Source organism: Coregonus clupeaformis, chromosome 15 (assembly GCF_020615455.1).
Source record: "Coregonus clupeaformis isolate EN_2021a chromosome 15, ASM2061545v1, whole genome shotgun sequence".
Taxonomy (NCBI): Eukaryota; Metazoa; Chordata; class Actinopteri; order Salmoniformes; family Salmonidae; genus Coregonus; species Coregonus clupeaformis.
In genome coordinates, this window is record NC_059206.1 from 42,153,575 (window position 1) to 42,180,854 (window position 27,280).

Consider the following 27,280-nt stretch of genomic DNA (forward strand, 5'->3'; position numbering starts at 1 on the left):
TTTGTCACCGTTATAGTGCAATTAATGTATTGTTTAATGTTGTGTAGTGACTTTGCTGGCATGCATCCTACTTTTTTTGTTTTTGTTTGCCCCACCAAGATTTACATGCTAAAATCGCCATTGGTTCAAAACATCTTGTAACTCTTCTGCAGTAAAATCTCGGACACCCAAGTACTTCTCAGCAGCTGCCACCACAACATCTATCCTCTGTGATTTACGTTCCATTCCTGCGGTACAATTGACAACCAGGGCTATGAACAGCAAAAAATCAACCTTACTGAAGCACGTTATTCCTATCACTATTGGCCTCGGCCTACTCACAGGTATCCTCTTAGGATCCCTCACCCTGGACCCATTTTCCTCTACTACTCACTTCACTGCCTCAGCATACGACGCCTTCTGCACTACTTTGATCCTGGCAACCTCAACCTGCCTTTCTCTCAACGGACACCTCTGATCTCCAGCACCATGGGCACCCCTACAGTTTACACACCAGTGGTGGAAAAAGTACCAAATTGTCATACTTGAGTAAAAGTAAAGATACCTTAATAGAAAATGAAGTCAACCAGTAAAATAATACTTGAGTAAAAGTCTGAAAGTATTTGGTTTTAAATATACGTAAGTGACTAGTGTATGAAAAAAACAAAAAAACAAACACGTATGCACTCACTAACTGTAAGTCGCTCTGGATAAGAGTGTCTGCTAAATGACTAAAATGTAAAATGTAAGTATCAAAAGTATCAATAATAATTTCAAATTCCTTATATTAAGCAAACCAAATGGCACCATTTCTTGTTTTTATTTTATTTATGGATAGCCAGAGGCACACTCCAACACTCAGACATAATTTACAAACAAAGTATGTGTGTTTAGTTTGTCCGCCAGATCAGAGGCAGTAGGGATGACCAGGGATGTTCTCTTGATAAGTGTGTAAATTTGACCACTTTCCTGTCCTGCTAAGAATTCAAAATGTAACAAATACTTTTGGGTGTCAGGAAAAATGTATGTACATTCTTTCTTTAGGAATGTAGTGAAGTAAAAGTAAAAGTTGTCAGAAATATAAATAGTAAAGTAAAGTACAGATACCCAAAACACTATAGTACTTGAAAGTATTTTAACTTAAGTACTTTACACCACTGATACACACACAACTTTTTCCACCAATATTATACATTCCTTTGTCTCATGTCCCCCTGCACACTTCTCACATGTAGGAATCTCCCTCCTACACACTGCTGCCACATGATCATAAACTTGACACCTATAACACTAATGGATTCGGAACAATAGCTCTCACGGTATAACTGACACGTCCTCACTTGATTTTACCTGGTAAAGACTGCATCAAAACTAGTAGTAGTACAGACAGTCTTCCCTGGTCTATGCTGACATGCGCACTGCAACATATGGAAAGTGCTGGAAATTCGGACTCGGGTTCTTGTCAAGGCCTACATAACAATTATTAAAAACATCTGAAAGTGTTAAAAGTATTAAACATTCATAATGTTTATTTATTTGTATTTACAATCATGTAAACGTATATTTTTTTCAGTAAACTATGCATAATCTGGAATGATAGAGTTCCGTTTCCCATATCAACAGGGGGACGTGTTTAACCAGTGCACCAATTCGATGTTGTAACTTCGTTTCCTGAATCTGCCGAGGGTCACACATGAACAAATATTCATTATAATTTTTTTCTCACCTAAACCAGATAGCTACATATCAGACAACAATTACATTGAGAAAATGCTCAGAACATTGTGCCGGACCGGTGGTGCCCTTTTAAAGGTAAGACACATGCTATTTCAAACTAGCTAGGTAACGTTAGTTACTGTTAGTCTACAAACTGAGTTAGCTTGCTACTGTATGCCAGCTAGCTTGCCTTGCTATCATGTCATGTGTTCGCTGAGATGTTAGTCAGCTATCTAGATAACTAGTTACACTATATATACAAACGTATGTGGACATCCTTTCAAATTAGTGGATTCGGCTATTTCAGCCACACCCGTTGCTGCCAGGTGTATAAAATCGAGCGCACAGCCATGCAATCTCCATAGACAAACATTGGCAGTAGAATGGCCTTACTGAAGAGGTCAGTGACTTTCAACGTGGCACTGTCATAGGATGCCAACTTTCCAACAACTCAGTTCGTCAAATATCTGCCCTGCTAGAGCTGCCCCGGTCAATTGTAAGTGCTGTTATGTGAAGTGGCAATGTCTAGGAGCAACAATGGCTCAGCGGTAGGCCACACAAGCTCACAGAATTGGACATCCAAGTGCTGAAGCGCGTAAAAATCGCCTGTCCTTGGTTGCAACACTCACTACCGAGTTCCAAACTGCCTCTGGAAGCAATGTCAGCACAATAACTGTTTGTCGGGAGCTTAATGAAATGGGTTTCCATGGCCGAGCAGCCGCACACAAGCCAAAGATCACCATGCGCAATGCCAAGCATAGGCTGGAGTGGTGTAAAGCTCGCCAATATTGGACTCTGGAGCAGTGGAAACGCTTTCTCTGGAGTAATGAATCACGCTTCACCGTCTGGCAGTCCGACGGACGAATCTGGGTTTAGCGCATGCCAGGAGAACGCTACCTGCCCCAATGCATTGTGCCAACTGTAAAGTTTGGTGGAGGAGGAATAAGGATCTGAGGCTGTTTTTTATGGTTCGGGCTAGGCTCCGAGGTTCTAGTGAAAGGAAATCTTAATGTTACAGCATACAATGATATTCTAGATGATTCTGTGCTTCCAACTTTGTGGCAACAGTTTGGGGAAGGACCTTTCCTGTTTCAGCATGTCAATGCCCCCGTGGACAAAGCGAGGTCCATACAGAAATGGTTTGTTGATCGGTGTGGAATAACTTGATTAGCCTGCACAGAGCCTTAACTTCAACCCCATCAAACACCTTTGGGATGAATTGGAATGCCGACGTGAGCCAGACCTAATCGCCCAACATCAGTGCCCGACCTCACTAATGCTCTTGTGGTTGAATGGAAGCAAGTCCCTGCAGCAATGTTCCAACATCTAGTGGAAAGCCTTCCCAGAAGAGTGGAGGCTGTTAAAGCAGCAAAGGAGGGACCAACTCCATAATACTGCCCATGATTTTGGAATGAGATGTTCGATGAGCAGGTGTCCACACTTTTGGTCATGTAGTGTATGTCGTTGGCCAGTTGAAAATGCCCTCAACAGTACAATCAAATGTTATTTGTCACATGCGCCGAATGGTGCTTTCAGAGTTATAAACCTACATCTGCTCTCTTTGTTGCTATTATATTTAGTGTTGCACGGTATACCGGTACCAAGGTAATATCACGGTACCAAAACGTCATATTTATGAACCAACATTCTAGAGTACCGTAATACCATTTCATATGATAGATACTACTGACTTTGTCAGCCCTACCGATCTAAAGAACCTGCTTGTGCCTGTTATAAAATGTTTATAAAGTCCAGTTTTGTTTATAAATGCAGTTTAATTTAAGCAACGGCCACTAGTCTCTTGTATGCGCAGATCCAATAATATATACTTTCATGCGCATATCACTTATGGCAGCTGTAATCAGCCAGCCGCATCCCCTACCAACACTCACTCACTTGCTTCTCTCCGTCCGCTCTTTGCGCGCATCTATTCCTCCGTCAGTTAAAAAATATATATAATTTAGCCGGGATGCAGACCCTGATCAGTCTTCTGTTGTTAGATCTGTACATTTGTTACATTGGAGCAGCTCGCAACGTGAGCAATGTTGATACGTTGTTTAATTTCCTCGCCTGTTATAACCAGGAGCATAGACCAGTCTGAGTAGCCTTTGCAAGCTCACTGTCATGCAGCCTCTGAGTGTCAGAGATGGAAAATGGAGCACTGCTCTGTGACAGGCATGCTTGCAGCGTTACAGCAATTTTTTTTGACCCTGACAGTATACAATCCAGGGTTATTCCAAGCAGTTTAGTCACCTCAACTTGCTCAATTTCCACATTATTCATTACAAGATTTAGTTGAGGTTTAGGGTTTAGTGAATGAATTGTCCCAAAAACAATGCTTTTAGTTTTTGAAATATTTAGGACTAACTTATTCCTTGCCACCCATTCTGAAACTAGCTGCAGCTCTTAAGTGTTGCAGTAATTTCAGTCACTGTAGTAGCTGACGTGTATAGTTTTGAGTCATCCGCACACATAGACACACTGGCTTTACTCAATGCCAGTGGCATGTCATTAGTAAATATTGAAAAGGTAAGGGGCCTAGACAGCTGCCCTGGGGAATTCCTGATTCTTCCTGGATTATATTGGAGAGGCTTCCATTAAATAACACTCTCTGTGTTCTGTTAGACAGGTTACTCTTCATCCACACTATAGCAGGTGGTGTAAAGCCATAACACATACAGTTTTCCAGCAGCAGACTATGATCGATAATGTCAAAAGCTGCACTGAAGTTTACTAAGGGTTGGTAACAGGCTGATTGGTTGGCTATTTGAGCCAGTAAAGGGGGCTTTACAATTCTTGGGTAGCAGAATTACTTTTGCTTCCCTCCAGGCCTGTTTCTAGTAGGCTTAGATTGAAGAAATGGCAAATAGGAGTGGCAATATTGTCCGCTATTATCCTCAGTAATTTTCCATCCAAGTCGTCAGACCCCGGTGGCTTGTGATTGTTGATAGACAACAATTTTTTCACCTCTTCCACACTCACTTTACGGAATTGCTTGTCTTTCATAATTTGGTCAGTTATACTTGGAAGTGTAGTGTCAGCGTTTTGTTGCTGGCATGTCATGCCCAATTTTGCTAATTTTGCCAATGAAAAAATCATGAAAGTAGTTGGCTATATCAGTGGGTTTTGTGATGAATGAGCCATCTGATTCAATGAATGATGGAGCGGAGTTTACCTTTTTGGCCAAAATTTCATTTAAGATTCTACCAAAGCTTTTTACTATCATTCTTTATATTATTTATCATTGTTTGATAGTATAGTGTCTTCTTTTTATTCAGTTTAGTCACATTATTTCTCAATTTGCAATATGTTTGCCAATTGGTTGTTCAGCCAGATTATTTGCCATTCCTTTTGCCTCATCCCTCTCAACCATTCTTCATCAATCAAATGGGATTTAATAGTTTTTACAGTCATTTTCTTAATGGGTGCATGCTTATTAGTAACTGGAATAAGTAATTTCAAAAAGGTGTCAAGTGCCGTGTCTGGTTGCTCCTCATTACACACCACAGACCAGCAAACATGATTTATGTCATCAACATAGGAATCACTACAAAACGTATTGTATGACCTCATATACACTATATTAGGCCCAGCCTTTGGAACTTTGGTATTCCTAAATATGGCTACTATATTGTGATCACTACTTCCCATGGATTTGAATACTGCTTTCATGCACATTTCTGCAGCATTAGTAAAGATGTGATCTATACATCTGTTGTTTGTAACTACCCTTGTCGGTTGACTGATAACCTGAACCAGGTTGCAGGCACTGGTTACAGTTTGAAGCTTTTTCTTGAGTGTGCAGCTTGATGAAAGCCAGTCTATTGAAGTCACCCAGAAAATACACCCCTCTGTTGATATCACATACATTATCAAGCATTTCACACACATTGTCCATATACTGACTGTTAGCACTTGTTGTTCTATAGCAGCTTCCCACAAGGATGGGCTTAAGGTGAGGCAGATGAACCGGTAGCCATATTACTTCAACAGTATTTAACATGAGATTCTCTCTAAGCTTTACAGGAATGTGGTTCTGAATATAGACTGCAACACCGCCCCCATTGGCATTTCTGTATTTTCTGTAGATGTTAAAACCATGTATTGCTACCACTGTATCTGCAAAGGTATTATCTAAGTGAGTTTCAGAGATAGTCAGAATGTCATCTGTTACTAGCAAGTTATTGATTTCATGAACCTTGTTTCTTAGACTACATATGTGTAATGATGTCATGTCATAGTATTGTGTGGACCAGGGAAGAGTTAGTGGATACGTGGTTTGGTGCCACGGAGTCTGCATTCCTTATGTCAGAGTAGATTACTGATGTTGATCTTAGAATAATTGATGGACAGGATATAGAGACATGGGTAAAGGGTAATAACATCATAGAGAAGGGAGTGCCCATGGAGGTTTACCAGATGTTCGTGGAGAGACTTGTAACAGTGTGTGTGTATATATATATATATAGAGAGAGAGAGAGTGGATCTTTGTTATGGAGTTGGAAGATGGCAGAGGCAGGGCCATGTCCTTAATCTGTTATAACTAACCATGGTACCATATTAAATATATGAACTCCCCATCAAAAGTGTCTAAGTACATCCCTACATTCGTAATCACTTGATACCCTAGAAATTCATCATAACAATATGTTAATGTGGGCTATTTTTAGCACTTTTCTGGGATGCTTGATTATTTGTATTGCTTTACTGTGAAGCTTATCAGAAGTAGACATGCTTATGTCATTTATGTTTGAGCTGATTGTGCAGCTCACCCTGCACTTAGTGGACTTCCTACTAGGGCACACCGGCTCAGTGCTAACAGTATAACTCTGGTTCATAGGCACATGATTACTGCATACATCAGCTGTAGGATCAACTGAGGCATTCAGGGCAGTTAGAAAGACATACATTAAGTTCCTTTGTCTGCCAACGCCCCTGGGATAATGTACATTTGCTGCAGCATTATGACAACTCAGCGGCACAATGGTAGGGATTAACTGAGCTGGTCTTGGGTCATTGATGAGTCATTGTCTCAACGCAGCCTTGAAATTCGTGGACAAAGTCCAGGAGCCAAGGTGATTTGGATGGACTCCGTTATTCCTGTAGAGCATCTTCTGTTTCCAGAAGGTGTCAAAGTTATCTATAAAAGTGATTCCAACAGAGCAACAGTAATCTTTTAGCCAGGTGTGTTCAGCCAGTAGCCTGCTGAATCTTTCACACCCGCGACCCAACGATGGTACCGGACCTGAAATAATTGGCTGCTTTTTGGAATCTTTGTATATAATGTATTTGAAATGTGAACATTTGATCTAAACGCTGTGAAAACTCTTCTGTCAGTGTTCTGTCTCTAAATGTTGTCTATCATGGCAGCACCATCTCACCAAGTACAATTCTGAGTGTGTAAATGTACTTGGCGAATAAAGGTGATTCTGAAGTTGCAACTCATGGAGTAACCTTCTGATGCAACAATGTGTAATGTACACTCTGATGGTGATTTGTTGTTTCCCTCCAGCATTCCCAGAGAACAGTGCCCACAGTGCCAGCGTTGTGGGCGACACAAGCCCAGCAGCGATGGGCGTCCAGTCTGCCCATGAACACTGTGGTTCTGTTTGTGCCACAACAAGAATCCTGGGTTGTGGAAAGGATGGGCCGCTTCCATCGCATATTAGAGCCGGTAATTTAACCATTGATTTCCAATTAGCTAGTGATCTGCACCCTTAATTACACTCACACTATGTCAGTATAAATCCTGAATGCATAAAAATGATCAATTTACTAATGTCTTTCCCTTTTCTGCATATTCTGTAGGGCTTGAATTTCCTAATCCCAATCCTGGACAAAATACGCTATGTGCAAAGTCTTAAAGAGATAGTTATTGATGTCCCAGAGCAGTCTGCGGTTTCTTTAGGTGAGTGACAACTGTGTCACTGTTTGTCACTTATCTTCACTGTAAGTCAGTCATCATTATTCTCACAGTCAGTCAGTCATTGTAAGCATCTGCTAAGTGGCTTATTATTATTATATTATTATTTTCTCTGAATTAACTGATGTCTGATTACATCCACAGATAATGTGACACTACAGATAGATGGAGTCCTCTATCTTAGGATATTGGATCCTTTTAAGGTAAGTTTGTGAAAACCATGATTTCTTGAGGTTGTTGTTCATGGAACATTTTTGCTTTGTTTTTAGATATTGATTAGAAGATGTACTTCCTTCCAGGCCAGCTATGGAGTTGAGGACCCAGAGTATGCTGTCACCCAACTTGCCCAGACCACCATGCGCTCAGAGCTGGGAAAACTGACCCTGGACAAAGTATTCAGGGTGAGTCTCTGTTCCTTTTTCCAAATTGTGTTTGTGATTTATTTATTTTTTACCTCATTTCCTTGTTTTATATTTCTCTATTTCTCCAGGAAAGAGAAACCCTTAATACCAACATAGTCCACTCCATCAACCAGGCGTCAGATGATTGGGGAATCCGTTGCCTTCGTTATGAAATCAAGGATATACATGTTCCACCTCGTGTCAAAGAGTCCATGCAGATGCAGGTGAGAGGGGCTGGCCCTGCTGCCAACAAACTGGGAGACAGGTCTTGAACCTCAAACTATTGCTGAACATGATCTTATCTATAGATTAGTGATAAATTGCACATTATTAAGACTTAACCTATCAGTTTTGTATGTGTACACTCTGACTGCCTTTCATTGTGTAGGTGGAGGCAGAGCGTAAGAAGAGAGCCACTGTGCTGGAGTCAGAAGGTCACAAGGAAGCAGCCATCAACGTTGCTGAGGGTCGCAAGCAAGCTCAGATCCTGGCCTCGGAAGGACAGAAAACAGAACAGATCAACAAAGCGGCTGGTAGGTTAATACACATATCTAGATGACTTAAGGCCTTTGTTAACTACTAATGATGGTGTGAAAGTTTGAGCATTGCAAACTAAGTAAGCCTTGGACAAGTAAGTCTTGTCTGAGTCAGAACGGCTTCTCTTTGCTTTATCTACCTTAGTTGACTGTAAGTTGATCGAGATAAGATTGTCTTCTAAATTACCTACATGTTTCTGTAGTGTGAGGCAGCATGATGTACAGAGCATTCGGAAGGTATTCAGACCCCTTCCCTTTTTCCAAATGTTGTTACATTACAGCCTTATTCTAAAATTGATTCAATATATTTTTTTCCTCCTCAATCTACACACAATACCTCATAATGACAAAGCGACAACAGGTTTGGAAATGTATTACAAATAAAAAACAGAAAAACCTTATTTACATAAGTATTCAGACCCTTTGCTATGAGACTCGAAATTGAGCTCAGGTGCATCCTGTTTCCATTGATCATCCTTGAGATGTTTCTAAAACGATTGGAGTCCACCTGTGGTAAATTCAGTTGATGGGACATGATTTGGAAAGGCACACACCTGTCTATATAAGGTCCCACAGTTGACAGTGCATGTCAGAGCAAAAACCAAGCCATGAGGTCGAAGGAATTGTCCGTATAGCTCCGAGACAGGATTGTGTCGAGGCACAGATCTGGGGAAGGGTCCCAAAAAAATTCTGCAGCATTGAAGGTCCGCAAGAACACAGTGGCCTCCATCATTCTTAAATGGAAGAAGTTTGGAACCACCAAGACGCTTCCTAGCGCTGGCCGCCCGGCCAAACTGAGCAATCGGGGGAGAAGGGCCTTGGCAGCGACGTTCCCCATCCAACCTGACAGAGCTTGAGAGGATCTGCAGAGAAGAATGGGAGAAACTCTCCAAATATACAGTGGGGAGAACAAGTATTTGATACACTGCCGATTTTGCAGGTTTTCCTACTTACAAAGCATGTAGAGGTCTGTAATTTTTATCATAGGTACACTTCAACTGTGAGAGACGGAATCTAAAACAAAAATCCAGAAAATCACATTGTATGCTTTTTAAGTAATTAATTGGCATTTTATTGCATGACATAAGTATTTGATCACCTACCAACCAGTAAGAATTCCGGCTCTCACAGACCTGTTCGTTTTTCTTTAAGAAGCCCTCCTGTTCTCTACTCATTACCTGTATTAACTGCACTTGTTTGAACTCGTTACCTGTATAAAAGACACCTGTCCACACACTCAATCAAACAGACTCCAACCTCTCCACAATGGCCAAGACCAGAGAGCTGTGTAAGGACATCAGGGATAAAATTGTAGACCTGCACAAGGCTGGGATGGGCTACAGGACAATAGGCAAGCAGCTTGGTGAGAAGGCAACAACTGTTGGCGCAATTATTAGAAAATTGAAGAAGTTCAAGATGACGGTCAATCACCCTCGTTCTGGGGCTCCATGCAAGAACTCACCTTGTGGGGCATCAATGATCATGAGGAAGGTGAGGGATCAGCCCAGAACTACACGGCAGGACCTGGTCAATGACCTGAAGAGAGCTGGGACCACAGTCTCAAAGAAAACCATTAGTAACACACTACGCCGTCATGGATTAAAATCCTGCAGCGCACGCAAGGTCCCCCTGCTCAAGCCAGCGCATGTCCCGTCTGAAGTTTGCCAATGACCATCTGGATGATCCAGAGGAGGAATGGGAGAAGGTCATGTGGTCTGATGAGACAAAAATAGAGCTTTTTGGTCTAAACTCCACTCGCCTTGTTTGGAGGAAGAAGAAGAAGGATGAGTACAACCCCAAGAACACCATCCCAACCGTGAAGCATGGAGGTGGAAACATCATTCTTTGGGGATGCTTTTCTGCAAAGGGGACAGGACGACTGCACCGTATTGAGGGGAGGATGGATGGGGCCATGTATCGTGAGATCTTGGCCAACAACCTCCTTCCCTCAGTAAGAGCATTGAAGATGGGTTGTGGCTGGGTCTTCCAGCATGACAACGACCCGAAACACACAGGCAGGGCAACTAAGGAGTGGCTCCGTAAGAAGCATCTCAAGGTCCTGGAGTGGCCTAGCCAGTCTCCAGACCTGAACCCAATAGAAAATCTTTGGAGGGGAGCTGAAAGTCTGTATTGCCCAGCGACAGCCCCCGAAACCTGAAGGATCTGGAGAAGGTCTGTATGGAGGAGTGGGCCAAAATTCCTGCTGCAGTGTGTGCAAACCTGGTCAAGACCTACAGGAAATGTATGATCTCTGTAATTGCAAACAATGGTTTCTGTGCCAAATATTAAGTTCTGCTTTTCTGATGTATCAAATACTTATGTCATGCAATAAAATGCAAATTAATTACTTAAAAATCATACAATGTGATTTTTGATTCCGTCTCTCACAGTTGAAGTGTACCTATGATAAAAATTACAGACCTCTACATGCTTTGTAAGTAGGAAAACCTGCAAAATCGGCAGTGTATCAAATACTTGTTCTCCCCACTGTAGGTGTGCCAAGCTTGTAGCGTCATACCCAAGAAGACTCAAGGCTGAAATCGCTGCCAAAGGTGCTTCAACAAAGTACTGAGTAAAGGGTCTGAATACTTATGTAAATTTGAGATTTCCCTTTTTTTATTTTTAATACATTTCTAAAAACCTGTTTTTGCTTTCTCATTATGGAATATTGTGTGTAGATTGAGAAGAAAAAAAAAACAAGTTAATAAATTTTAGATTAAGGCTGTAACGTAATAAAATGTGGAAAAATTCAAGGGGTCTGAATACTTTCCGAATGCACTGAATTAATACACCCCCTGGACAGGACGCTAGTCTTTGTGACCCTTTCTGATTACTTGTTATCTTGATCTTCACCTAGGTGAGGCCAATGCTGTCTTAGCCAAAGCAGAGGCCAAAGCTAAGGCTATCCGGCTGTTGTCAGATGCTCTAGCTGAACAGGTAAAATAGTTGTGATGGCTTCATCGTGTGCATGTACGTATCTAGATGGCACATTGACCCAACTGTGATTGTGTTTCGGACAGAATGGAAACGCGGCAGCCTCCCTCAGTGTGGCTGAGCAATACGTCTCCGCTTTCTCCAAGCTGGCCAAAGAGTCCAACACCATCCTGTTGCCCTCCAACTCTGGTGACATCAGTGGCATGGTCACACAGGTCTGTCTCTGTTTCTTTAGCTATTTAATTATGTGTGATTGCTCAGCCCATCTTCGCTGTCCCTCCCTTTCAGCACACCCGTCTCTCCGTCTCCTCTCTCAGAACAGTAACAGTCTCTATCTTTCCCTTCCCTTTAGGCTATGACTATTTATGGCAGCCTGGCCAAGCAGAGCTCAAAAAAGATAGAAAGTGTGGCCCCAGAGTGGGCGATGGAGAAGAGTGAGGAGCCTGCGCCACCAACCCAGTAATGAAGGATGTCAAGACCACTCAGAGCAGAGTCAGACACCGAACCAGAAGCAGTGCAAGACAACTACGAGGTGCCAAGGCATTGTTGCCTGGTCAGCACCACCACTGTCTGGCGCAAGGGACACACTATCTGCTGCAGATTGAAGGACATTGAAACAGAAGAACAGGATAAGAACGTAAAGACTTTGGGAATGCTTAGAGGCCTGGAAACATCAACCCATTTGGGAGGATTCATGTCACTTACACATTTTCATTTTGATTGAGTGTTATTGCATACGTTACATACATATGTTCCAATTACAAATCCACAAGCTGTCATATTGATACTTTTCTTTTGCATGAAATAGCCAAAATGACTGCGTTGATGAGTATAATAGTAACTTATGGTAAACTAGTAACCTGGTTTAGAGTGTTCTGAATTACCTCATGTTCCCGAGTGATAGGATATGATCTGTTTAAGTGATATACTGTTGTCTTTTATATGTCCAACTATTTGTCCTTCATATGTTTTCATTTCATAGTGTCATGAATGTTTTACTTCATGTAAGTTAGAGCTTGTGACCTGACATTAAGAGCCTTCCAGGTTCAAAGCAAGCAGAGGAGGGAATAAGGTCAGATATATGAATAGAGGTTAGGATGCAATCTCCACTGTAATACTTTAAATGGGGCTGTGTTTAGACGGGCAGACCATTCTGATATTTTTTCTGCTGATTGGTCTCGACCAATCACATCTGATCTTCTTCAGAGCTGATCAGATTGGTCAAAAGACCAATTTATTTAAAAAATTGATCAGAATTGCTGCCTGTGTAAATTATATAAACTACATCAAGTTAAGTCACCAAAAGTACTTGTAAGAAAATGTCCTTGGATCGAAATACATTATTGAAGTGGAATGTTTTATTTCACACCCATACCAAATGGGAAGGGGCCTCTGTTTTGGAGGAAGGTTTGGCATAACATAGCAAATGTATCAATACAATACATTAAATGACCACTATACCAATAATGGTCATCCATGATGATGCTGTCACTACTAAAGGAATTGTGACTGACTTTAGGCAAGATTGTAACACCTCATCACAATACATCTTGGTTACGAAAATGATAGGTTTGAATGATTTGTGTGGACACAGCAGTGATTTCATAATTTTTTCTCCATATTGTTCATTGTAGTAAATATACATACAAAAGTAATACTCTCTGAAAATGAAAATTATCTCTGAAATTTCTCCTAAAGTGTAATTTTCTGAGGATTTTTCACCTTTATCACATGATTTCTATCACAGTATGCATGTTACACATAGGAAATGCCTCAGGGAGGGGCTGTTGAGTTATTTAGTGATAGTTTGTCTACAAAGCCGCCTTACAGCCTTTCTAAACAATTTCTGGTGCCACGGTGACTGGGGGCAGAATCAAATGGGTTTGCTCAACTCCTCGCGTCGTCCTCCGTACTAATTTCGACTGCTTTCAAAAAAGGTCAAAGGTAATCGCGGAGGCGAGGAAACGCGGGAACAAATGCCCTTTATGAAATGACACTACGCCACTAGCACGTCATCAGGCAGGAGCAATCCCAAAATATATGTGTAAAGTGCAATTTATTTTATTAAGCTTCTTTTGCTATACATTTTATAGATCAAAGGATAAGTAGAGTATCGTTTTCTCCTCTGAGAAAACAACAGCTGATTCAAAGGGGAAGAAGCAGATTTTACAACACTTCCATGCTAGCCACAAATAGTACTCTTCGACCACTTATCCGTTTCCGGGTCACAGAGGAGTCGAGGAGAGGACGGAATTTGTATAATTGAGAATCTTATCAATATCACCAATTATCCAATGAACTACCGAATCAAAGCTTTACATGCTGACCAAACCGCCTCTGCGCGTGCGCATGTTGATTTTCACTATCCCCACCAGATGCGTTCATGACACGGAGGTTAAAATACCAAAACCATCTGTGAACCAACTATATTGGTCAAATTCTAGGTGATCCTGATGGTTATATAGGCATAATGACATCACTCATACTCAACAAAGAAAAGGTATTGGCCACCTAGAGATGTAGATAGTGTATCTTATTTTAAACAGGAAACACACTGTCAGCAGAAAATACAATAGTTTATCATTTCCATGTGAATGGACAATAAAGGGCTATCAAAATGTATTGTTGATGGCAACATTGTTTGTGATATTGTAGGATTTACTCGTGTGACACCATTGCTTCCGAAGCAGTTTTGTGATTATCGTTTTAATCATTAAGAAAATTACTCCAATCCTTAGTAGTTTGTGGTTATTTATATAGAGTTTCTATATTTAAAAAAACATGTCTGAAAAAATGCACAAGCTTACTTTTTTCAACTACCAGTACAATACTCTATTGTATGAAATATTAATTTTACACTGTATGTATTGATTTAATTAGCAATTTAATTATTTTTTCCTGTGATAGGCTATTAATATATTCTCAAATGTAGGCATACGTGTAAAAGCTTTGTATGTCATGGCAACATGTTGTAAACTATATATACAAATTCTAACTGATTATAAATGCTGATAACGAAAGACCAGCTGACAAAGCCACAAATAGATTAAGCACTAGCCTAATCCGTAAGGGAAGATAAATATGTAGCCTTATGTTGTGTGCAAATTTGATATAGGCCTATATATAAACCAAAGAGTTACTATTTTTTTATTCTATATTTTTTATACAGGTGAAAACTACAAAACAGGCCACTAACTGGGAGCGACAAGTCTGCGTCACCACCTGTTCCCTCAATCGGTGGTTTTTAGTCTCTCTTCATTGATTGGTCAGAACCTTCTGTATGGTCCACCCTTTTCAGAGATTATGCTCACTCAATGGATAGACTAGATGTCATTAGAGAGTATGTCGGCACCGCCCTCTTATCTCGGTGCCTTTAGGTTAGTGTAATGAATTTTATCATGGCGTGCCCGTGGCAGGGGGCTATAGCTCTCTGCCGAACCTTTATGATGCCCTTTACAGCATCTCAAGCCCACCTGCAACTGTGACAACTTAAAAAAAAGTGATTGGAGACATTGTTTGCAATGTTACCGGGCGGAGCGCATCTTTGCTGAGACGTTTGATACATTTAAAACTAGAGGGATTGTCAGAGAAAAGCTCTTGCCATGTCTCTACTTTGTGTAAGAGGTGAGTTATTCCCCTTTTTAAAATACATTTTCATAGATTTTTAACTTCATAAAGCGAAAGCAAAACAATTGTTTCAAGTGAAGTAGATTGTAAAACCCAGCAGTAACCGGTTTGAAAGCAGGATAGACCAAACTGGATGAATGAAACTTTTGCGGGAGTGATTGTTAATTTTTTTACTTTTTGAAACCAAGCAGTTTCCGTTTTTGTCTCCCTTTATACAGATGGAAAAGATAAACCGCTAAAGTTAAGATATTATATTAAAATAGTTTATTTTGGCAATTTTGTTAGATTATTTGGATTTGGAGACTATCTATTATGTTATTTTGAGATGGGAGCCGTCACCACTACCACCAGCTGTTTTCCAGTGTTTCTGCTCTTGTCAGCTGACTTAACGTTTGTTACTTTGACATGTCAGTTTCCAAATTACAACATTAGTAAAAAGCAGTTTTACTTGCTAAATATTGTTTGCAGGTGTAATAGTTGTAATTTGATATCAAAAGCATATTTAGAATTTTGTTGACTTTTATATCAAGTAAACCAATGCCACCTAAATTATATTATTGTCTGATTGTGTGCACTTATGGCACACAATCTGTTTTTGCAATAGTGTTCTTGTCTGATGACGTGTGTGTGTGTGATTTGAGACACTGGACAGCCTTTTATCTTTAGTTTGTGATGTCTAAGATCACCATCTCCATTTCCTCTAAACATCTAATTTACTTCACAGAGTAGCCTATAGTCCAACTTGTGTGGTAGTGTCTCTGCTTAACATCTAAAGTGTCTTAAGAAGACTGTATAGTCCTACTACCGATCAGGTAACATTTTGCAAATAAGGTTGTCTAAAGTCAAATAAGTGTCAACTTAGCCAAAACCACATTTTTGCTCTTATACATGTGTAGTATACAGTCATTATTCATTAATGCTTGACTGCCGTTTTTGTCGGGGTTAAGCTGGCTGCCCATGTTGTTCGATTCTCTTTCTGGGGGTACTTGATACTGGTCCAATTTATTCTTGGGCAGTGACTCCTTGTTCAATTGATGATGTAATTAGTCACTGAAATGATGCACAAAATACCATCAAGGAATAGAGGCAAAAAATACAATTTTGCTTGAATGAGTTCTCTGAACTTGTCAATTATTTATACTGTTAGAAAAGCTTTTCTCTGTTTTTATTTTTATTATTTTTTTCAGTTCTGAAAAGTACTAAAAAGAAGCAAAATATGACTCAAATGTATCTATTAATGAAACAGAAAAATAATTACTAGTATCTGATTCGTTTTATTAGCTCCCCCTCTGTCGTCAATACCTGTGGCTCAGGATCAATACCCATGGCTCCGTGGCTGGTACGGGCAATTTCTCTCTTTTAGGCACTGAGGGAAATGGGATAAAAAGCAGGCAGGTGTTGACTGTAAAGTCTTTCAGGCCTATCTCCATCAAGACTAATAATGTTCAAACAACATTTTATGTCTGACATCTCATGTAAGTGTACATGGCAGACATGCCAGTGTCAACCATGCTTTGAAGCATTATTTTCATATCTCTTCAAACATTATATTTTGGCAGGTAAGTAATGGCACAGATGTGTGATTGTGGCCAGTAGGCACAGCAGTTGGCAGAGGTACTTTTTGATGGAGCTTGTGTGCCTTGTCATCTAGGTCTGTCTGTGATCACAGGTAGCCTTAGGTAAATACTCTCTAACCATCTACAATTTCACAGTAGTCAGGCTCATCACACCTAACAAGTGAGGCTTCTAAGTTTTCAGTTCACCTAATTGAGTCAGTGGCTTTTGTAGTCACGTCCAGACTTACAGCAGGTGCATGATACCAGATGGTGAGGTAATAAAACAGTAGAAATGATAGCTGTCTTCTCTTGGCATCTCTCCATGGGCTAAGCTTTATTTTCCCCATCCAGTAGAATCTTGTTTGACAGCCTCTACCTGGGTCTGTCACAGGCCAGAAGAGATGAGGGCTTGTGGCAGTGTATGGGTAATGAGGAGGCTGGACAGGTGGACACCACACATCCAGAGACGAACACTCTAATTTACAGTAATTTGTTCAATATGCTGTGGTTTCCTCGAACATGTTCTTCCTAGAAAATGTACAACATCCATTTATTGATTAGTATTGGGAAAATGGAAACTGGAGCAACCGTAGTTTAGGCTACCAACCCAAACCTAATAGTGCATTGAATCCTAGACCGGATGGTCGGCCTGTATGTGATTGGCTGCTGTGACTCACCCCTTCCCCCGTACAGCCGTGCAATGGTTTTTTGTTTATTTATTGCCCCTAGAAAAGCCCATCACCATGGTGATGTCTTTACACAACAGATACGTGTTCTCCACTTCAAGTGTGACAGGTGGACAGTCACTGAGACCCCTGCTGTGTGTGGATCAGGGCTGGGCTGGGTGGACAGTACACATGGAACTCTCATGATAATATGCTCCTGCAAACCTAGGGATTGTAGTGCGTGGATGCTGAATAGGCATCCTGGTTTGGTAGGTGATTATTATTGCAGACTGAGTGTTTTAGGAGTACCACCAAGCCTTTTCAAATGCTAAGTGTGCCATTGACATGGAGTGGGATTTATTCTGTGCCTCTGAAAAAACACTGATGTGTGTCTCTTAGTGCTATAAAAAACACAGTGTTCATGACCGTCTTGATGAAATGAAAGCACGCTATGTGCATGAGGAAATGAGCCATGTTGACTTTGTCACAGATTCAGCTGCGTCAATAATCTGATATATAGATAGAGGGACAGAAGGATAGCCCGAGATGTATGGACTAGGCCTATAAATCATGACGACATAGGAAAGATGTCATGTTGAAAGGGAGAAAAGATAATTGGTCAGAGAGGACGGACAGAGATTGAGTATAAAGAGGTGGAGGGAGGGAGAGAGCTGAGAGATTGCGAGAGTAATCCCCTGGCCATCTGTTGCTCTCTCTCCCTCCCTCTCTCTGTCTCTGTCTCTCTCTGCTCTCTGGCCTGCTTTCTCGCCCATAGGCACCACCTGATCAGCTCCAGTGCAGTGTGTAAATACAGAACAATAGAACCCTCTGACCCTGCTCTTCTCTTCCTGTCTCCCTGGGCCCGCCTAACAACACTCCCTAACCACAACACTCCAGGCATGCATGGCCAGAGTCAGCAGTGTGTCCGTCCCATCCGCCATATGTGGTCACGTGACTTGCCTCCTGTGACCCCAATTGAAGGGTTACCAGTACTAATCCTCCGAGCTGAGTAACAGTCGTAAGCCAGGCAGCCGTCCAGTGGATTCACTGGTGGAAATCCCTTAACTCAATATTCAAATGCACCTTGTGCTGGGCTGCTGGCAGCTCCCAAACATATCTTAAAATTTGAGTGGATATGATCAATGATATAGTTGGTATGTAGGATTGTTACTGGACCTTCTGTGTTTTTTCTGTCCCATCATTTCATTACTCTGCTGCTGTGTGTTTTCAGTCTACTAAAACTAATATATACCCCTATCTTAAATTATAAAAACTTGGCTTGTTTCCTTTTACTGCTTTGGGTACAGTTAGTGTTCTTTTGTTGTTTCTATAATTTGGTAAAGAAACAAAGATATGGTCAGATATCAGGTGAGCAAACAGTAGAGCAGATTAGAAAACAGTAGGTTGATAGGGTAACTGAGCAACTGCCCCTGGCCAAACACTGATGGCTTCCTCCGTCCACAAAGATGGACGGCTGAGCAGAAGAGAGATAAGAATCAGTTTCCATCATAATGGCCCCTCGCTTTATGGCCCTCTGCTCTGTTTGCGTCCGCTTACAATGACGTCAGCTTGATTGGGACATCATGCCTGCCGTCGTGCCAGCTCACAGGTCAGAGTCACAGCCTGGTGGCCTAGAAGAGCCTCTATGGAAACACTGATGTCATGCTCCTGACCCTTTGCTTTTCCACTGCTCCCTTTCCTCTTTCCACAGAGCAAGTGGGAGAATTGCAATTGGATTTCCTTGGTTCCTCCAAGTGGGAACATGGAAATAAATTATTGCGTCATCAGGCAAATTACATTTACAGAGGTAGAATACCAAAATAAAGTGATAAAAATAAAGTATCTAGTTGTGCTAGACATTTTTATTTATAAAATGATGAGTAGCGTATCAATTTTAAATGTGTGCCTGATATTCTCATCTGAGAAAACAACAGCAGTTTCAAAGGAAGTGTGGCGGATTACAAAACTCTTCCACGGTAGGACACACCTGAACATCCTCCCCTGGAGGAGGCAATCGAGGAGAGGAGCAAACTCCTCCGTTCACCTATTAACGAATTGACGCTCTCCTACATATGGCACCACTTATCGGTTTCCGGGTCACGGAGGAAGGTGGAGTCGGAGTTGATAGGCCTTTGCCCAATTAAGAATCTCTCAGTGTGAGGGAGAGGACGGGAGTGTGTGTGTGTAGAGAATGGCAGGTGCATTTTGACTTGGGGTTTAGAAAGCGTTCTCTCTTTTCTCTACCTCCTCCATTTCCCTCCTTGGGGTCGTCTCTTAGCCTCTTAACCCACCAACAATGTGGCAAACTAAGATGGGCAAATTAATAGAGTCACACTCACTTGGGCTGCATGTTATTCTAGCTGTGTACAGAGAGAGAGGGGGAAGAGCTGTATGTGCTGATATTAAAATCATGTAATGTCAGCTCCTGTCACTCACTGCCACCCGATCCTGCCCATCTGCCATCCCAGCCCAGTCGTTTATTCGCCGGTACATAAGGCTGAAGCAGCCATCACAATTAATCCCCTCTAAACCGTCTTTCACATCCATAACGCTTATTGTATAGATACAGGGAAGGTCTAAAATGGAGAATAAGAGCACCTCCTTCCAACTGCCCACTGCACTGAGGCTAGGAAACACTGTCACCACCGATAAATCTATAATAATCGAGAATTTCAACAAGCATTTTGCTACAGCTGGCCATGCTTTGCACCTGGCTACCACTACCCCGGCCACCAGCCCTGCACCCTCCGCTGCAACTTGCCCATGCCTTTTTACCAAATAGGGCTATCTTCTGTATACCCCCCTACACATCTGATTGGCTCAAACGCATTAAGAAGGAAATAAATTCCACAAATTAACTTTTAACAAGGCACACCTGTTAATTGAAACACATTCCAGGTGAGTACCTCATCAAGCTGGTTGAGAGAATGCCAAGAGTGTGCAAAGCTGTCAAGGAGAATCTCAAATATAAATTATATTTTGATTTGTTGAACAGTTTTACTACATGATTCCATATGTGTTATTTCATAGTTTTGATGTCTTCACTATTATTCTACAATGTAGAAAATAGTAAAAATAAAGAAAAACCCTGGAATGAGTAAGTGTGTCCAAACTTTTGACTGGTTTGCGTAGATTAATCCGCCATTCAGCCAATGACTACCTTTTCACCATTGTGACTTGTGTTTCACACACCTTACACTGGAATGATAGGTATAGGTTATTGTTGTTGTGTATAGATATGCTCTATAGCCCTATTTGGACGGGTTAAGTTTTACTGGGGGAGCTCAGGTAATGTAATTATGTGCACGAGCACAAATCTCCACATCTGTAAATTTAGTCCCGTCCGAATCTGCCATGTCAATTTTTACTTGGCATGAAGGTTATTATCTCAGCCCTGAAAACCTAGTTTTTCAGCAAACTCCCAGGTCCTCTGATAATACTTATCCCGTGCGAATCATCATCCCTGTGTTTTGAGGGATGTTAGAGTTTAACAGGTGCTGCACACAGTTTGAGTAAAGAACATGGGAACAAATTGATGCTTAAAATAAAATGCAATGCACGTCGCCTACAGATGAATGATCTGTTTTGTCACATCATCTTTCCAAGTGCCTATTTATTTTTTAAAAGATGAAGTGGACGATATTATGCCAATAAATTGATAAATCGGCAAATACATCAGTTAATTCAATGTCTTCATAGATTACAGTTCATGGTGCTTATTGATATGCATTATTATTTTTGACTTTCTGCGAACTGAAGGTCATTAGGCCAATATTAGGCTATGCCTAGACATTTGAAATATCTTCACGCCTAGAAGAGCCTCCGGGCTTCTGTCATAATGGTCCATTTTGAATGAGATTTTTTTTTACATGTGCAATTTGGTAAAACTAATTCCGTCTGAATTGTCCACTGGAAAAACGGACATGCTGTGGTAATATTTATATAACCAACGTTCTATAGTAATACTTGTCCTGTGCGAATAGGACTTAGGGCTCTCCATATTCCAGTCTGTCAGGGTTTTGTCCAGGCAAAGGTTGGGATTATGGATCCAGTGCCAGAGAACATAGCCTATCTGGGTGGGCTAGGTCGGTACGGGAGTGGATTGTGTATTAAGGGATTTGACTGTGAAAGATTACAGCACTGAGTTCAGTATGAAAGTGTGGCCTCACAGAGTAGTGGTCAATTTATTAGAAACATATGAATATTTACATGAAAAACCTGAACCATGTAACATGTTATTTTAACTCCTTTTTATGTTGTTCAATGGTGTATTGAAACGTCATTGTTTCTTTAGTTTTAACACATTGATGTTTTCAGCCATGCCGTTCTCCATCAGAATAACCAATCCGTTTTTATGAAAGTATCCCACATCTTTAGGGTTTAGATTTCTTGGAAATCGGATAATGATTAACACTGGTGGAATCATTTTTTTGTGAGTATTTAGTGCTTAACTAAAATGTGAGAGGCTGGTGTTTTCTGCAGCTAGGTTGAGCGGACATCACGCGCTCAATCTGTAGGTCTACATATTAATGAATGTTTCAGGCCTCACCTACACATGTCACGTGCTCTTTTTTTTCTGTGATTGTGGTTGATGACCACACATGGCTGATTGGTGTCTGTGTGACTGATTCCTGGTCCCTGATTCACCAGTGGGCATGCACTGCTGTGTTACACTCAGCATGATAGATCTGACTGCAGGGGATGCCATTGAGGAGACAAGTGACCCCAGGATCACAGTCATTGTACACAATGTAGTCTACAGCTATTTGATTCTGATAAAGTTGTGAGATATCCCTGAAGTAAATCATGAGCCGGGATACTGACTTGCTGTCTGTTTCTTTAAAAAAAAAACACAGATCTTTGATGTTTCTAATGGTTGTTTTATGTCTCTTTCTTTTTCAGTAAAGAAAGCCAAGCTCCATGGATCTCCGGGTAAGTCCTTACTCTTTATTTTGGTGTTATGTCTTTGTATGTTGTCCCAAACTAGGACCTTGTGGGTGTGTCATAAATATTTTTGCTATTTTGACAGTGGGAATTATGGGCGCAACACCTGGCGTTAGCGTAATAAACGCAACAAATAAGTTATAGGTGTGACGAGTGTTTGACCACTCACTGGCCAATGAAAACCTGCTCCGAAGCTTTTTGAGGTTGTAAGAAACAGAGCGGTTTCTGTTTTCTACCTACAAATGTGGCTCTTTTGAACGGTTTGAATAGTTATGCACGCTCAAGTTTTCTGTTTTTTTTGGTCTTATTTCTTGTTTGTTTCACCCCCAAAAAATATTTTGCATCTTCAAAGTAGTAGGCATGTTGTGTAAATCAAATGATACAACCCCCAGGTTGTAAGGCAACAAAATAGGAAAAATGCCAAACCACTGTATGTGTCTTCTGTTTCCCTCTAAAATGTCAACAAGCCGCGCAGGACTCATTCGAACAGAGTGGACAAGACCAGGCACTAAATAGTTTTTTTTCTACACAGAATATCATACAAATCAAATCAAATCAAATAGTATTTGCCACATGCGCCGAATACAACAGGTGTAGACATTACTGTGAAATGCTTACTTATTTACTTACTTATTTATTATTATTATTATTATATTATTATTATTATTACAGCCCTTAACCAACAATGCGTTTATTTTTTAATAAAAAAGTAAAATAAAACAACAACAACAACAACAACAAAAAAGTGTTGAGAAAAAAAGAGCAGAAGTAAAATAAAATAACAGTAGGGAGGCTATATACAAGGGGGTACCGGTGCAGAGTCAATGTGCGGGGGCACCGGCTAGTTGAGGTAATATGTACATGTGGGTAGAGTTAACCTTATTGCCTGATGATCTTCTGAACTTCCCAATATCATTTTGATGCAGTTGTCACTGCAAACCATACTTCCTTCAGATTTAAGTACTGTCAAAAGTACTGTCAGACTGATTTGGCTGGTTCATGTTTTTAAGGACACACCTCAGATATTACCATCCCTCCCTCCCACCTCAGCGCAAGCGAGCACATAAAACAGGTAAATTACCAATCTTGGTGCAAGGGTTGGAAAATAGCAGAGCACCGGCTTTAACAAGTAGAAATTGCCAACAAGCGTGCATTTGACAATTGCCAGCCGAAAAATAGAGGTATACCGAGGTATTTGGAAATGGCCATGGGATAATTTTCAAAACTGTCAATGCCGTTGAAACTGAAACATTTATTTGAAGTTTTCATTACATTTGAATATTTGTAGATCATTTTTAAGTAAATACCTGCAGTGAACTTGTGCGATCTTAGGAGATGAAGCAGGTTGCGTTCGTCATTTCACCTGTCACATTATTTTACATTATGAAGCTTACCGGTAGTCCCCAGTCTAGGGCTGTCCCAACAAAAAATAAAACTTGGTCGACCGAAAGTTGTCTGTTCTTTCGACCAATCGATTGGTCGACATTTTAAAAGTGTATTTTTTCCATATATAGACACACCCTATGTGTTTTAATAAAATCAACTATACGCATTGAGCTTGTCTGATGCCTAAAGCTTACGGTTTTATGAAATAAGACAAATGACTCACGAGGGTGCCAGATATCTAGATAACCAGAGGAAAAAATGTTGTTATGGGTATGCTTGTGATCGTTAAGGACTGGGGAGTTTTTCAGGATAAAAAAGAAATGTAATGGAGCTAAGCACAGGCAAAATCATAGATGAAAATCTGGTTCAGTCTGCTTTCCACCAGACACTGGGAGATGAATTCACCTTTCAGCAGGACAATAACCTAAAACACAAGGCCAAATATAGACTGCAGTCGCTTACCAAGAAGACGGTGAATGTTCCTGAGTGGCCAAGTTACAGTTTTGACTTAAATCTACTTGAAAATCTATGGCAAGACCTGAAAATGGTTGTCTAGCAATGATTAACAACCAATTTGACAGAGCTTGAAGATTCTTGAAAGTAATGTGTACATTTTGCACAATCCAGGTGAGGAAAGCTCTTAGAGACGTACCCAGAAATACTCACAGCTGTAATCGCTGCCAAAGGTGACTCAGGGGTGTAAATGAGATCTGTGTATTTAATTGTCAATACATTTGCAACATTTTCTAAAAACATGTTTTCACTTTGCCATTATGGGGTATTGTGTGTCGATTGAATTCAGGCTGTAACACAATAAAATGTGGAATAATTAAGGGGTATGAATACTTTCTGAAGGTACTGTAACTAGGAATAAAGTCACTAGGCAACAGATAATAAGCAGTAGCTGCAGCGTATGCGATGTGTAAAACATTTTTTGGCAAAAAGAGTCAATGCAGATAGTCCAGGGAGCTATTTGGTTAACTATTTAACTAACTACTTAGCAGATAGTTAAATACATAGGTAGAGCCCTATCTGTGCACGTGCCTGCCTATGTGTATAAACCTGAAAAAGCCTTCATAGCAGCTAGTCACTTGCACCCATTTATCTTGTAGGTCAAACAGTCAAATGTGTCAGGGCAGTGATTGGTTGATTTTGTATTGCGTAATCTCATGGAGCTCTGTGTCCCTGCTTCCTGCCTAGCTCCAGCTCATGTGCTGCAGGTGAGCTGCTCAGATCAGTGTTGGCTAAGTCCAAATCCCCACGCCCTCCACCTAGGCAAATCCCACCACTGTTTGCCTTCACGCCTATCCCATAAGCCCCATGAACGCGTTCCTGGCTAGCAGTAGCTGCAGCAGTGCTACAGTGAGTCACTGCTGACCTTACCATGGGATCTCCCAGTGTGGTGTTTCTCACACACCTCAGGTCCCTGACTGATCCTTGTCTTGGCTAATGATATGATCACTGGTTCCCAGACTTTTCTCCAACAGAGTTGTTTGATTTGTATTGTCTTGAACACGGTTCAAGTCTGTAATGTTTCTGGGATGTGTTGTGTAGTCCTAGGTAACAGCCTAGGTCCTAGGAGGTAAGAGAGCAGTATCCCTCTGGCCCCTCCTCCACTTGTGACATCAGCTCAGCCGCAGAGCAAACACTTCACTCCTCTGCTCAGAACAGAAGAGATGAAGCCTGTTCAGTCTCCTCCATTGTGCTGTGGGCCACATGTAAACATTCACCTCACAGACAAGGACAGGCCCAGTTTGCCTGCAGTTTTTGTCTTCTGTCTGTTTATTCAGTTCTATTGAGCCTGTAATCATGGCCTGATTCGTAAGCTCTGGTCTTTGTAAGGATCTGTGTGACTTGACTGTGGTGATAGAGGTTAGTTGCAGATTAAACATGGACACATGCATGCAAGCAAGCAGGCGCACACACACACACACACATTCACACACGCACACGCACAACCCTTTTAATGTTTTGGTCTCTGGTCAAGTGCTTTTACCACACATTAAGATTGGCCTGGGATTTTTGCGAAGGCTTGCATTATGCTGCTTCCATATTACCTTGAAACCGGCCAATGGCTTGATGGGCGATGCCATTGTTTTCCACTCTAGTTCTAGCAGAGTTCTGGTGCTCAGAGTGGAGACTTGATAAGAGGCTGTGTGGTTGATTTTTAAATGTGCATGCACTGATGTTTTCTTGGAAGTATCAACAGGGTTATAGTCCTAGAACTGAACAGAATGTGGCTGTGTTTTATAATGGTCACTTTGGGCAGGGGAAGGAGGATGTTGAAGCTATACTGCACGGTACAGTAAGGTTCTTCTGAGGCAGTGTTTGGTTAAGCTCAATGTTTTGACTACTCCGTGTTTGGATAGTTTTTCAATTGCAGATTTATCCAGCTGGTCGTGCTTGACATTAATTGTTATTGTTGCCCAAAATACAAATATACACCGTTTATACTGTAGCTACTAGCAAATACTTTCCCACCACATACATTGTACTGTACGCTATTCATAAAACACAACTATCCAGGTGCTTCCTGTGACAGAGGAATATGTCTCCTAACCTATACAACATTGATGAGAGGTCTGTATTTTAAATGTCAGCCTTCCAACCACTTGTGTTTTTCTGACTAATTTATTGAAAAACTCAGCATGCGTTAATAATGAATGAAGACACTTGACTAAGGCATGAGGGGAGAGTTGGAGAGACAGACAGAGGCTCCCACTATTAGGTCAAGTTTATCTACATGAAAATAAAGTTAATACAAATAAAACAAATCCTAAAATGAAAAGTTACTGGCCATTGACGAGATATACTGGCCCCGGCAGGCCATCGTTAATGTCTGACCCTGCACGCGAAATAAAATAAATGAATATGCCTGAAAACAATAGGCTAAGTGAATTTCGATTAATCATTATTACATTATATGGGACGTGCAAATTCATGCTCTGTCCCTCCGTGTAGAAATCTGACTGCAACCACAGTGCACTGTGCACACAACACACACACCCAGGTATCGAGAGGTGGGACCAACAGCAGACTGTCAAACCAGCAGTCTTTCCCTGTCATCGCTCACTTTGTGACTGACAGGCGCCTGTCTTATCAATAGATCGCTAGAAGATGCATATTGTTCATTCTAGCGGGAGATGGCTCGGCAGACTTTTTTCTGTCTAGTGAATTGAAAAGTAGCCTAGTTAATTCAAATGGAAAAAGTACCCGGCTGAAAATGACACTGTAAATCGGCTGTATAGCTGACAGCCGGCGCTGGTGGAAAACACTGTTCAAGTGTCTTCAGTGACAATTTCAACCTCTCCCTGATCCAGTCTGTAATACCTACATGTTTCAAGTTCAACACAATAGTCCCTGTGCCCGAGAACGCCAAGGTAACCTGTCTAAATGACTATGACTATCGCTCTGTATTACTCATCGCATACGCTGCAGCTACTGTTTATTATCTGTTGCCTAGTGACTTTATTCCTAGTTACAGTGCCTTCAGAAAGTATTCATACCCCTTATTCCACATTTTATTGTGTTACAGCCTGAATTCAATCTACACACAATACCCCTTAATGGAAAGTGAAAACCTGTTTTTAGAAAATGTTGCAAATATATTGAA

The 27,280-nt window shown here is 41.1% G+C and overlaps 2 protein-coding genes across 3 annotated transcripts in view; both read left to right on the plus strand.

Moving 5' to 3' along the window:
- Positions 1 to 1,616: 1,616 nt before the first annotated feature.
- Positions 1,617 to 13,179, plus strand: LOC121582429 (stomatin-like protein 2, mitochondrial). The gene is made up of 10 exons (XM_041898194.2): positions 1,617 to 1,791; positions 7,208 to 7,369; positions 7,504 to 7,603; positions 7,763 to 7,821; positions 7,918 to 8,019; positions 8,109 to 8,243; positions 8,408 to 8,552; positions 11,413 to 11,492; positions 11,576 to 11,704; positions 11,842 to 13,179. Exons 1-10 carry the CDS (start codon positions 1,750 to 1,752, stop codon positions 11,950 to 11,952), a joined length of 1,065 nt encoding a protein of 354 aa, XP_041754128.1. The 5' UTR covers positions 1,617 to 1,749; the 3' UTR covers positions 11,953 to 13,179.
- A 1,725-nt stretch (positions 13,180 to 14,904) lies between these two features.
- Positions 14,905 to 27,280, plus strand: part of LOC121582427 (protein unc-13 homolog B) — a 99,736-nt gene continuing 87,360 nt past the window's right edge. For both annotated transcript variants that reach the window (XM_045225147.1, XM_041898192.2), the window contains exons 1-2: positions 14,905 to 15,113; positions 22,240 to 22,269. In XM_045225147.1, the coding sequence (XP_045081082.1) occupies positions 15,092 to 15,113; positions 22,240 to 22,269 (52 nt within the window). In that variant the 5' untranslated portion in view covers positions 14,905 to 15,091. The remainder of the gene's footprint in view (positions 15,114 to 22,239; positions 22,270 to 27,280) is intronic.